Source organism: Miscanthus floridulus, chromosome 4 (genome assembly GCF_019320115.1).
Source record: "Miscanthus floridulus cultivar M001 chromosome 4, ASM1932011v1, whole genome shotgun sequence".
NCBI lineage: Eukaryota > Viridiplantae > Streptophyta > Magnoliopsida > Poales > Poaceae > Miscanthus > Miscanthus floridulus.
Window position 1 is genome coordinate 59,535,528 of NC_089583.1, and position 14,090 is coordinate 59,549,617.

The 14,090-nt window shown below is 51.5% G+C and overlaps 1 protein-coding gene across 1 annotated transcript; it reads right to left on the reverse strand.

Moving 5' to 3' along the window:
- Window positions 1-6,520: 6,520 nt before the first annotated feature.
- LOC136548542 (uncharacterized) lies at window positions 6,521-7,156 on the reverse strand. Its single transcript, XM_066540029.1, has one exon. The coding sequence runs from the start codon at window positions 7,154-7,156 to the stop codon at window positions 6,521-6,523; it is 636 nt and encodes a 211-aa protein (XP_066396126.1).
- Between the last annotated feature and the right edge of the window lie 6,934 nt (window positions 7,157-14,090).

A 14,090-nucleotide genomic window follows, 5' to 3' on the forward strand; every position in this document is an offset into this window, starting at 1 on the left:
TTTAGGACCAGTGTTGCTAACCTTAGATGCCACTGAACTATCATTCCTCTCATATTCATCTTTGGCAACAACCTCCAATGTGAGCCACCCTTTCATCCCATTTGTCCTTTATCATTACCAGCCATTGATAATCCCTTCTAATTTTCCATTTAGAGCCAGTATTAGTGTCCAAAACCCATATTGACAATGTCTGGCTAGGCCCCCAAATAATCTTTGTAGCAACATCATCATAAAACTGAGCTAGACTATACCAAGTGCTCTTATCCAGCCACAACTCACGCTCTTGCTCAGCCATTTCTACCACATCACCATACTCAACATTAACGGTATACTTAGCAACCTTAAAAACTACTCTAAACGCATTGCTAGGTTCAATCCTGGAACGAATATAAACATTCCACAGATAGACATACACCTAGGCCATGTAATCTGCTACCCGTATTGGCGAGAACTTGACTTACCAAGGGGGGCAACCGGTAGGATCCATGCTCACAGGTCCAGATCGAGCGCGTCCTACATCAGCCGCCTACAAATGAACAACAAATAGACGAGTTCAGGCCGAGAAAGCCTAATCCCCCCAAATCCCCATCGAACCCTAACCCTAGTTCGCTAATGCTACATGCATAATACAGGGCAATGGCTTCACTAACCTTCCTTATGTCGGGAGCGCCTGTGGGAACTGCAGATCCGTTGCGTTGGAACGAGAACGGGGCACTGTCGTCAACAGAGGTCGGAGTCGCCGCGGAGTGGGAGGAGAACGAGGAAGAGGGATAGAATGGGTGGAGAATGAATGGAATGAACTGAGCGAGGGGGCCACGAAGCGGCAGGGGCAGCAACGTCTTTTCCCTTGCTCGATCCATGCTGGCAGGGTGATCTGGACTGCCACGACGCCAAAAGTGGTAAAAATAATGCAAAGAGAATTGTTCATGTGGCAAATGTGTAATTGCCAAACTAAGATCAACAACTAGACGACTGCCTCTGACATCTATGCCAAAAAATTAATTTTCCCAAAAAAGGGGTGAAAACGCCTGCTTTTGTTTCGCTGTCTTCTCACATTTGCTCTCAACCCTATTCTCCTCTTCGCGGCCTTAGGCTGTCTCCAACAGGAGACCCATTGTGGAATTCAAACCCAAAATGGGTGTCTTTTGGGTCTTGTCGTTGGAGAAGAAAAAAAATATGTATCGAACATTTTACCTACAGCGCTATCAAAAGACAAATGGATCTTATATTTTAGGTCACGGTTAGTGGAGACAGTCTTGCAAACCTAGAATCGTCTAATCTTGTTTGTACCTACACATGGATCCGTGTGGCACAAGTTTTTAAGTTTTTGGGTCTTGTCGTTGGAGAAGAAAAAAATAGGTATCGAACATTTTACCTACAGCGCTATCAAAAGATAAATGGATCTTATATTTTAGGTCACGGTTAGTGGAGACAGTCTTGCAAACCTAGAATCGTCTAATCTTGTTTGTACCTACACATGGATCCGTGCGGCACAAGTTTTTAAGTTTTTGGGATGGTTTCCTGGCACGGGTAGGCGCTTCCCTGCAGGAGCAGGACACAACCAGAGGGTTCCCTTCTTGGCTTCTATGTTCTCCTTTGGCGATTTGCACTTCCACGAGTTGGTGGTGTATGCTGCCTTCTAGATTCTGATCTTAAGCATCTTTCTGACTCCATTTGGCTGTGGTGCTCTTTCTTATTTCACGGAGAAGGTTTCCTCTTCGTTTGGACATGGTTTTTTATGTGAGAATTATGTATTTGGCACTGAAATAAATCAGTCTTTCATATTTAACATTTAAAAATTTAAACTTTCTTATCTTGCACCAAGTTAAAATTTTCTTTCCTATATGGCATTGACCGTGTCAGTTTTTTCTTAGGTGACCAACGTACCCTTACACACTCATCCCATTTCTCGCTGGACTTCCTGAGCGGCGGAGCGCTCCTGTCTCCCGTGAGTCCGTGACCTTCTTCCCCGTGAGTCCGCGTCAGAAGAAGCCTGCCCGCGGCGGTCAGCCCGCAAGGGGAAGCGGCGGCGCTCGCCCACGGCGGCCAGCGCGCAAGGAGGAGCGGTGGCGCTCGCCTGCAGCGGCCTACGCGCGAGGCGGAACGGCGGCGCTGGCGCACGGTGGCCTGTGCGTGAACGGAACGGCAGCGAGCGCCCGCGGCGGCCTGTGCCCGAGCGGCGCGGCGGTGAGCGCGCCGTGGAGTTTGCGACGAACACCCGCGGCGGCCTGCGCAGAGGTCGTGCTGAGTCCGGGAAGAAGCCTATGCCGGTGGATGCCGCCGCGGCGCTGGTGGCGACCGTGATGGGCATCAGGCTGGGACTGTCGCGGCGGAGGCGCTCGCCCAGCCCGAGCTCTGGACTGCGTCGCTGAAGATGCTCACCCGCGAGGTCATGGGCGTGCTCATCAACAAGTCCAAGTCGGTGACCATGAGCAAGTGGGACGCGCGGCCCTGTCCGTGGAGCAGGTCCAGTACGCCTGCATCGACGCGTTCGTATCTTATGAGATTGGCCGGTTGTTGCTCACGGTAAGTGCGCGGAACGTCCGGCAACCGGTGCAATGATCTCATCGTTCATTGTTTCCGTGGTTCCGGACTTCCGGTGGCTTAAGCTTTGGACTGGACATCATTTTTCTAGTGTCATTTTGTTTTTCTAGCTTACTAAGTTTAGGCACTACAGCGTTGCCCTGGCCTACTGCAAACTGCAACAACAAGCGTGTGAAGGTGTACGAGCGCGACAGGGAAGAAGCGTGGCACTCGCAGAGGTCGTGCGAGTCTGGGAAGAAGCGCGCGCCGATGGACACCGCCACGGCGTTGGTTAGGAGCGCGATGGGCATCAGGGACTGGCGCGTGGCGAGCCAGAGGTAGCACATGGCGAGCAGGATAAGCAGCGTGTCGCCGAGGTCGTACAGCTAGGAAAGGTAGAACACGCGCGCCCAGAATAGAAGACGGCGGCGTGGAGAGCGCGCACCCGGCGGGCGTGGCGATAGAGAGCGCTAGCAGGGCCGCGTTGTGGGCGGTAGATGCCGCACGGCGCACCGGCGGAGGGAGCGGCGGGATGCGGGGTAGGACGAGCACCGCGGCGAGGTAGCCGCAGATGACGGCTGCCGCGAAGGACGCAGTTGCGCCGACCGTGCGGCCTGACTGCCCGTGGAACGAGGCTACTAAACGGCTAAACTGCATCAAAAAAAAATTCTGACCAAGCTAACTAGACAGGGCAAATCCTTGCCATGCTAAGCCTACCCAGCGGGACTTGCTCTTGCCTTAGAATTTAAAATTTATTATTTATTTATTTACAGATTTCGATTATCAAAATCCCATGTTTTAGTTCACAATATATTTGTGATATTTATAATTTTCTTATTTGACAACATGTTCATCTATTATTTTTCTATTTGGCATCATGTATTTCTGCTACAAAGAAGGACATTCATGTCATTTTACTAGCCACTTGACGGCGTTACTAGCTCAAATGGACGGCAGTGCTATCTAGGGAAGAAAATTTCAACTTGGTGCCAAATAAGAAAGTTCAAATTTTTTAGTGCCAAATACGGAAGACTGATTTATTTTAGTACCAAATACATAATTCTCCCTTTTTTACTGTAGATGGATCCTTTCAGGTGGACAACTGCTGTCATGGTGCGATTTCTGTTCTGACGAACTGCCTGCCTTTTTAATGCAGAATCTAGGTGTCCCATTCCCATCTTGGGTTTCGGAATTGGTTTGGGACTAAAGAGATGAGACCAGATATCCACCTGTTTTCATGTGTCGAACGCTCTTGCTTCCTGTCGATGTAACCTTTTCCCCTGGAAAATTTTGTGGTTTCTCTGGATGCATTTTTCAGATGGTGGGTGGACTCTTTCGTTGATTTCAGCGCCCGTTTTGAGCAATGAAATAACATATGAGCAGATTGGTTGTTTTTAGAGAGAGAACATGGATTGGATTAGTTTCACAGGAACCCGGTACTTCAATCCATTTCTTGAGATGAGGCAAAGCACGGCTTGTTCTAGTAAGAAATTGTAAGAAATTTCACATCTGGTACAGGTAAGGGAGAAATATCTGCTTCTCCCAGTACAAACAGCCCTTTTGATTGTTTGCTACTTGACTTCTGTCTCATCATTTGTTTATCCTCATTAACAATTATTAATATGAGCCGGCATGTGAAAGAAGACAGCTGTACTTGAGTTTGTTTTTGCTTCATGCTCTGGGAATTTTATTGTATGGACTGCTCACATAAGAATCTTTTGCTTATTTCTATCCATGCATATGCTCATCCAGTTCGTTCTTGCATGGGGGAAGAAATTCATTAGATCTGTGAGATAGGCTCCCACTAATTTGCATAAAGTAGCATGTCTTAGTGGCTTATGTTATGATAGTCCATAACGCTGTTTTGTTTCCATGATTAGTTGGGTACAAATTTCATAGATTTGGAGAATATGAGCTACATTTTTTAGATGGAGCTTTCTTGCATAATTGCTTTAGGCAATTCTTCCTCCTGTTCCCACTTCAACGAAGTGCCTCATAGTAAAAATTTGTTTCCATTCTAAAGTATTTTTGGATGTGATGATTGGTACCTTGCCACCTATTTTGATTAGAGGAGCAACCTTGTATGCACTTGTAGGTTGTGATCTATTTTTCTGCTCATACTAAGTTCCATCACATGTTAGTTATACAGTTTTTCTTGAGCAAATGAGGTCACTTGAATAGTTTCGTTTCATCTATTATAAAGCTTTGTTTCCTATCTGTTTATATGCTTTTGTTATGGTTGGAGTAATGTTAGTTAATAGTTGGTTTTAGCATGATTGCAGTATACATTGGCTTTTTGTGTTGTATTCATCATACCAGTTTACTTAACAATTCTTTGATGTCCTGTGCAAATTTAGTGGCCTTGGAATGGTAGTGGTAGTTTTTGTAAAGTATGACCCTGTCAAATGTGATCTTGCACAAAATATGTTCATTTCTACCAAGATCTTGATACATTGAGAGAATTGATAGCTAGGTTGATAGGCAGCGGTCCTCTGTGACTCGTCGATCGGAGGTTGTAGCTGTGGGAGATTGGAGGGCGAGGCTTGAACGTCGCGCAGCGGCAGGGCGCTGTGATCGCGCGAGCTCAGGCGACAGGAAGAGGCGGCTAGGGTTTAGGTCTCCCGGCTCCCTTCAGGAAGCCGGAAACAATCTGTTTCTGCTTAATCTCCAATAATCTTGATTACAAGTATTTATGCTAATGAATAATCCTTTTTGCTAATTAACCCCTTGGGCTATTTGCTAATAATATAAATCACGAAATAAATACTATGGCTTATTAGCCACTAACTTGGCGCCTAGAGTACTGCAGGCCGATCATAACATCTCTCCCCGCTTCGGCAAGCAGCTCGTCCTCGAGTTGGACATCGGGGTAGAGGGTCTTGAAGTCCTAGAGAGGCTCCCACGTCGCATCATCTTCTGAGAGACCCTGCCACTTGACAAGGAGCTTCCAATCACCACAACGGAGCTGTGCACGCAGCACACGCTCGGGGGCCGGCAACATGCGCCCATCCTGGACCGGTGGCAGCACTACGGGGGCTGTAGGAGGAGCGCCGGTGTAGTTGTAGGGCTTCAGCAGCCCCACATGGAAAACATCATGGAGACGCGCCTCGGCTGGAAGCTGGAGGCGGTAGGCGATCGGGCCGATGCGCTCGACGATCTGGAACGGCCCGGCGTAGCGTGGGCGCAACTTGCCCTTCGACGGTGAGGCAAGGGCATGGGTGGGGCGGTGTAGCAGGCGGAGAAGCACCCATGCCCCGACTTCGAACTCCACCTCGCGATGGTGCTCGTCGTAGTGCCGCTTGGCGTATTGCTGTGCTTGGAGAAGACGCTCGTGAACCTCCTCCAGGAATGCGTCGCGGTCTCGCAACATGGTGTCCACCGCCTCTGTCGTTGCCGCCCCCTCCTGGTGTGGTAGAAGGGGAGGCGGGGAGCGGCCGTACACCACCTCAAACGGCGTCGCCCGGAGCGCAGTGTGGAACGAGGTGTTGTAGCAATACTCCGCCCAAGGGAGCCAGTCCACCCACCAGCGCGGCCGATCACCAGTCACGCAATGGAGATACATCGCGATCACCTTGTTGACGACCTCTGACTAGCTGTCAGTCTGAGGGTGGAACGCCGTGCTGAGACAAAGCTTCACACCTGCACACTTGAAAAGATCACGCCACAGGTTGCTGGTGAAGACCGGGTCGCGGTCGCTGACGATGGAGTTGGGGACGCCGTGTAGACGCACGATGCCCTCGAAGAAGGCACGGGCAAACAAGGCGGCGGTGTAGGGGTGGCTCAGGGCGATGAAGTGAGCATACTTCAAGAAGCGATCCACCACCGTCAGGATCACGGATTTGTCGTGCACCTTTGGAAGCCCCTCGATGAAGTCCATGGCGATATCAGCCCACACCTAAGACGGCACGTCCAGGGGCTGTAGGAGGCCGGCCGGCTGTGTGGTCGGTGTCTTGTTGCGCTGACAGACGTCGCAGGCGCGGACGAAGTCCTGCACGAGCTACCGGTCGCTGGGGATGTAGAAGTCACCTCGGAGGCGCACAAGGGTTTTCTGGACCCCCTCATGCCTAGCCGAGTGTGCAAGGGCCACCACCTGGTGGCGTAGGTCGTCGACAACCGGAACGTAGATGCGCTTGTCGTGGAGAAGGAAACCGTCCGCGGCTGCCCACGGCGCGTCCAGGGAGGCGGCAGCCAGCTGCTGCAGCAGGTCGCGAGCGACCGGATCGGTCGCAGTGGCCCTTCGGATGTCGATGAAGAGGTCGAAGGAGGGCCCTGACAGGGCGCACAACGCCGCAGCCTCCTCGTCGCGGCGGGACAGTGCGTCGGCGGCCGAGTTGAGCCGCCCAGGGCAGTACTCGACGGTGAAGTCGAACCCGAACAACTTGTTGATCCATTGGTGTTGGGGCACAGTGGACAGCCGCTGGTCCAGGAGGAACTTCAAGCTGTAGTGGTCGGTGCGGACGAGGAAACGGCACCCCCACAGGTACGGGCGCCAATGTCGGACTGCTTGCACCAGCCCAATGAGATCGTGCTCGTACGTCGCCAATCTGATATGGCGGGCGGCGAATGGTCGGCTAAAGAAGGCCAGGGGCCGGCCCCTGGTGTAGAACGGCGCCAAAGCCGGTGCCGGAGGCATCACAGTTAACCACGAACTGGCGTTCGAAGTCAGGCATCTGGAGAACCGGCGCCGAAGATAGCGCCCACTTTAGGGCAGCAAAGGCCTCGTCCGCCTCTACGGTCTAGACGAACGCCTCCTTCCATAGGAGACGCATGAGGGCACCGCAATGGAGCCAAAGTCACGGATGAACTTCCAGTAGTAGCCAGCGAGCCCTAGGAAGCCGCGCACACCGTGTGGAGGGCGTGGTGCCGGCCAAGAGTCAACCGCGATCACCTTGTCGCTGTCCATAGCGACGCCGTCGACGGATATGACGTGGCCAAGGTATGCAACGGAGAGGGCCCCGAAGGAGCACTTCGACCTCTTGAGGAAGAGACCGTGTGCTCGCACACCAGTGAAGACGAGGCCCATATGCTGGAGATGCTCGGACCATGACGAGCTATAAATGAGAATGTCGTCGAAGAAAACCAGCACAAACCTATGGAGAAAGGGGCGGAGCACATCATTCATCAATGCCTAGAATGTCGCTGAGGCGTTGGAGAGCCCAAACGGCATCACCAGGAACTTGAAGTGGCCGTGGTGGGTGCGGAAGGCGGTCTTCTCGACGTCCGCCGGGTGCAACCGCACCTAGTGGTACCCAGAGCGGAGGTCGAGCTTGGTGAAGTACTTCGCCCTATGGAGCTCGTCGAGGAGCTCATCAACCACCGGGATCGGGAACTTGTCCTTGGACGTGCGGTCGTTGAGCGCGCGGTAGTCGATGCAGAAACGCCACGACATGTCCGCCTTCTTAACAAGCAGCACCGGCGTGGAGAATGGAGAAGTACTTGGGTGAATGATGCCCTGCTCTAGCATGGCAGCGCATTGCCGCTCGAGCTCGTCCTTCTACAGCTACGGGTACTGGTACGGCCACACGGCAACCGGTGCGGTCCCCAGCAGGAGGTGGATGCGGTGGTCGTAGGGACGAGCTGGAGGGAGGCCCCATGGTGTGTCGAAGACGGCGCTGTGCTGGAGTAGAAGCTCGTCCAGCAGCGGCTGTCGTGGGTCCGTGGCGACCGCGACCAACGAGTGCTGCTGGGAGGGCGCGCCCGGGGCGCCCACACACTGCCACGTGACGCGGCGGCCATCCCGCTGGAAGGACACGGTGAGCCCCTCGAAGTCCTAGGTGAGGGGGGCCAATGTGCCGAGGAAGTCGACGCCCAGGATGAAGTCGAAACAGCCTAGCGCGAGTTCGACGCAGGTGACGGAGAAGGGTGCCCCGCTGATGACGACGAGAACGTCGCGGGCAATCCCCTCGCACGGCACGTGCTCGCCGCTGGCGACCGTGACTCGGAGCTAGTCGCCCCCTGTGGAGCAAGCCCCAGGCGGCGCATGGCCGTGCCCTGGATGAAGGTGTGGGTGGAGCCGGTGTCCAACAAGGCGAGGAGGCGCTCGCCCTTGATCGTCACCGGAAGGAGCATCGTGTGGTAGGTCTGGATCCCTACAAGAGCGTGCATAGAGACCACAAAGAGCATGAGCGTGGGCGGCCCCATCGGCGGCCTGCTCCTCGAGCAAAACCGCGTCCGCGGCGTCCCCCGCTAGTGCCCCGTCATCGTCGACGAAGTCGTCCACCTCTAGGTAGAACAGGCGGGGGCACACATGCCCACGCACATACTGCTCGTTGCTGCTGGTGCCGCGGCCAGTGCTTGGGCGGCCTGAGCTCTGGCAGGGGCCACGACCGCCCCCTAAGGACGTGGAGGAAGGCCCGGCCATGGCGGTGGATGAGCGCTGTGCTGCTATGGTAGGGCGGCTGTGGCCGTGGCGTGGCTCTCAAAGGCGCGGGCCAGGAACATCGCCGTCTGGAGGTCGGGCGGAGCGCGCATCGCGACGTCAACCTGAATATGGTTCGGGAGACCGCCGACAAAGAGCTCCGCCTTCTGGCGCGTAGAGATCCCTAGAGTGCGCGAGTATCATCTAGAAATGGTCCGCAAACTCTTGGACCGTGAAGTGAAACGGCAGGCGACCCAACTCGGCCAACCGCGGGCCATAGATGGATGGCCCGAAGCGGAGGCGGCACAGCTCCTTGAAGCGCTCCTAGGAAGGCATGCCCTCATCCAGCAGGAGGGCGTAGTACCACGTTTGAGCGACGCCGGTGAGGTGGTACGCGGCCATCCACGTCCGCTGCGCCGTCGAGGTGCGCTGGCCCCAGAAAAACTGCTCACAGTGTGTGAGCCAGTTCAGCGGATCGGTAGAGCCGTCATATGTCGTGAAGTCGAGCTTGTAGCCCTTGGGCTGGAACTCGGCCGAGCCAAACGCCGCGGGCGCGACTGCCGATGGAGCCACGCCGGACGCTGGGGGCACTGTGTGTGCCGGCCAGAGGCTAGAGCCATGGAAGAGCGACCCATCGACGCCGCCGTAGAGGGTGCCTGATGCAGGAACGCCCCCATGGCCGAGGCCCGAGGTGATGTCGGGCGCCGGGATCAAAGTGCGCGCCGGCGCGGTGGAGTAGATCGAGGTCGAGGACGCCATGAGCCATGGCGGCAATGGGGATGGCGAGTGGCGAAAGTGCATCTGCTGGATCGGCACACCACCGGGGGGAACCAACGACGCCGGTGTTGTGGTGGACGCCGTGTCGTCGGGTGGCATCCCGTAGGGGTACAGAGCGGCCGAAGATTGGGGCGGCGGCGGCGGCAGTTGCTGCTGCGTGGGCGGCGGCGGTGGGTTCAGCTGCGGTCCTTGCGGTCCCAAAAGAAACGCATGAATCCCGGCCACCATCTTGCCGAGGTCGAGCACCGCTGCCGTCAATTCTGCGTTCGACATGACGCCAATGGCGGAGGGAGACGCCCCCGCGGCCATCGGCAGCGAGGTCTCGGGGACGAGCGGCAGGGTTCCCGCGGGCAGAATCGGCTGGGACGTCTGCGGGACAGGCAGCTGCGCGGAGGCGTTGGTGGCCGGCGGCAGAGTGGTGGAGGTGGGCAGCGAGGTCGACATCGGAACCGAGAACGCTGATACCAGGTTGATAGGCAGCGGTCCTCTGTGACTCGTCGATCGGAGGTTGTAGCTGTGGGAGATTGGAGGGCCAGGCTTGAACGTCGCGTGGCGGCGGGGCGCCGTGGTCGCGCGAGCTCAGGCGACAGGAAGAGGCGGCTAGGGTTTAGGTCTCCCGGCTCCCTTCAGGAAGCCGGAAACAATCTGTTTCTGCTTAATCTCCAATAATCCTGATTACAAGTATTTATGCTAATGAATAATCCTTTTGCTAATTAACCCCTTGGGCTATTTGCTAATAATATAAATCACGAAATAAATACTATGGCTTATTAGCCACTAACTTGGCGCCCGGAGTACTGCAGGCCGGTCATAACAATTGACAAGTGTTATTTGTGGTGGTTATATACATAATTACAATATATCACCTTTTCTTAGTTTCTGTTTCTGTGTATATGGTTTCTATATAGTGGAAGTATTTTTCTTTAAATTGAACTGCACAGTTTTCCTTTTGATATGTTATTTCTGTGGGGCCTCTTCAAATAGTAATGGTTGGTTACAACATAGAAAACCCGAAAAACAAGAAACTCTATAGAAGTTATGATGGCGATGTGTTGCTACAATCTGCCATCTTGTTAATTTGAATAGGGTGGGGTGGCCTAAGTTCATAATGGCAGTGCTTTTCCTTAAAATCTCTACTCAATTGTTTTTTTGTGGTTTTTCTCTTTCCTAACCTGTGGACTGTGCTAAACTACTGCTTATTGCTGGAAGCTGTGGACATAAATTGACCTGTATGTTGCTTCCTACCAGAGCTTAGTTACAATTGAGGTGCAAATAATTGGAATAGATCTGCAAAAAATGAGCTCTACACTCTGTAGCATGTAGGGCATATGATTTATGGTAGAGAATTGCCTGTAAGCATTCTTATGCTTTACTTGTAACTGATTGCATCCAGTACTTGCATTTACTGCTTAGGTTAATTAACTTGTTGATCTTTCTGTTTGTGGAGACATTATTTCATTATTAGTTCCATATCTACTATTATGAACGTGTGGTTTTTGAATTTTCATCATGTTCAGACGAACAATCGATGATAAAATTGTGAATCTTGTCTAAACTAGCTGCTAGATAGGCAATTTGCTGCAAGTCAATGAACAACTGCTTTACTTGCAGTTCATAGCTTTCTACTATCACAATGTGAAAACTACTTGTAAGCCAAACACAGTTCAGGCTTCACATCCTGTGATCATTGGTGATGTGAGTCATGATTACATTTTGAAGGGCATTCCGATCTTTATCTATATACAGTTTCTCCTCTACCATTTCGTGTTTATTTGGGTTGTTTTCTGATGACGGTTCGAGCAACATGCAAATTGGTTTAATCCCTACTTTGCCTGGCCCCCGTCTTTTTTTTTCATGTATAATATTCCAGTTCATTGCTTCAGCCTTCAGCGTTCTGTTGTAAATTGAAACAAAGAATACGGCACTCTCCTGCCTTTTATATATATCGTGGAGCTCACTGCAAAGCTACTTTGAAAAGTTGTCTCCTGTTTTCACTTTTCAGACCTCTGTATTCCTATTGGTCCATTTGTTTCTTCAACGGATTGCTTCATCACAGTTTGATTGCGGTCGTGATGAGTTGCAATTCCGTCTAGTCAGCTGCTATATTTTTGTGCGCATTCATGGTCATGACGAACTCCGCCTATGGTGGGGCGTCTTTGGTGTCCAAGTATAGCAGGTTCCAAGCCCTGATAAAGGAGGAGGGTTGTGTTAGGCGTGGCGAGCCAATGTAAAAACTTAGCCACTTTAATGGAGATGAAACCCGAAAGAAAATCGTTGGGGCGTAACCCTCTTAGCGACGCGCCATATCGAAACTCGGGTATGGTGTTAAATGGGCAAGGGCCGGGTCGTCACCCCCGTGACGCGCCGTGTCGTGATCTGGGCATGGTGTCAAGTGACCAAGGATCAGGTCGTCGCTTCCTTAGTGGCGCGCTACATCGGCGTCCGGGTGTAGTGAAAAATGAGCAATGGTCTTCGCATCTGAGTCGACGGGTGCGAAGGGTAAAGAAGCTAGTCGAACCAACTAGGATTCGTTTAGGTAGTTAGAATGTAGGGTCACTTACAGGTAAGTTAAGAGAATTAGTTGATACCACGACTAAGAGACGTGTAAATATATTATGTGTTCAAGAGACTAAATAGAAAGGTCAGAAGGTGAAGGAGGTGGACAATATAGGTTTCAAGCTTTGGTACACAGGGACAGTCGCGAATAGAAATATAGTAGGAGTTTTGATTGATAAGAGCCTCAAGAATGGTGTGGTGGGAGTGAGAAGGCAAGGAGATAGGATTATCTTAGTCAAGCTTGTCGTTGGTGATATGGTCTTGAACGTAATTAGTGCGTATGCCCCCAAGTAGGCCTCAACGAGAGTGCTAAGAGACAGTTTTGGGAAGACTTAGATAGCCTGGTTAGAGCTATACCTAGTAGTGAGAAGCTTTTTATAGGAGAAGATCTTAATGGACATGTAGGTACTATAAGCGCAGGTTTCGAGGCAGTTCATGGAGGTTTTGGGTATGATAGTAGGAATCAGGAGGGGGAGGAAGTTCTGGACTTCGCGGTAGCTTTTGACCTGATGATAGCCAACACTTTCTTTAGAAAGAGAGAATCTCATCTAGTGACCATCAGTAGCGGACAACACTATAGCCAGATTGACTTTGTCCTCGCAAGAAGAAAGGACAAACGAGCATGTTTGGATTGCAAGGTGATACCAGGAGAGTGTGTTGTTTCTCAACATAAGCTTTTGGTGGCAGATTTTCGTTTTCAGGTGCGTGCCCGTAGGGATAAACAAGCTAAGATTGAAAGAACAAAGTGGTGAAAATTGAAAGGGGAGACGTCAGAGGTATTTAGGGAAAGGGTTATCAAAGAGGGCTCTTGGAAGGAAGAAGACGACATAAACAACATGTGGGACAAGATGGCAACCAACATTCGGAAGGTAGCCTCAGAGGTGTGTGGAGTAACCAAAGGAAAGGGACGCAAGGCTAAAGATATTTGGTGGTGGAACGAGAAAGTCCAAAGGGCTATTAAGGAGAAGAAAGAATGCTATAGACGCTTGTACCATAACAGGAGTGTGGACAACATAGAGAAGTACAAGGTGGCAAAGAAGACTGCAAAGCGAGCTGTAAGTGTGGCAAAGGGTAGAACGTACGAGGATCTTTACCAACATTTGAGTATGAAGGAATGAGAGAAGAACATTTATAGGATGGCTAGGGTTCGTAAGAGAAAGACACGGGACTTCAACCAAGTTAAGTGCATTAAGGATGAAAGGGAGCATCTCTTGGTGAAGGAGGATGAGATCCGACATCGATGGCAAGAGTATTTTGATAAATTGTTCAATGGTGAGAATATGGACATAACCTTTCAGTTGGATGACTCTTTTGATGACATCAATAGGCGCTTTGTGCGGAGCATCCAAGAATCTGAGGTCAGAGAGGCATTGAAAAAGATGAAAGGAGGTAAGACGATGGGACCGGATGGTATCCCAATCGAGGTGTGGAGATGCCTCGGGGACATAGCTATAGTATGGCTAACCAAGCTGTTCAACCATATTTTTCGATCGAACAAGATGCTTGATGAGTGGAGGAGAAGTATATTGGTACCGATCTACAAGAATAAATGGGATATTCAAAGTTGTACGAATTACCGGGGAATTAAGTTGATGAGCCCTACTATGAAGCAATGGGAGAGAGTTATCGAGCATCGCTTGAGAGCAATAACGCGGGTCTCTATGAACCAATTTGGTTTCATGCCCGGAAGGTCAACCATGAAAGAATGTTATTTGGTGGGCTTTGGACAAACATAAAGTCCCAACGAAGTACGTTGGGCTCATTAAGGACATGTACAACAATGTTGTGACTAGAGTTCGAACAAGTGATGGAGACACGGATGACTTCCCGATTAGGATATGACTACATCAAGGGTCAGCTTTGAGCCATTATTTGT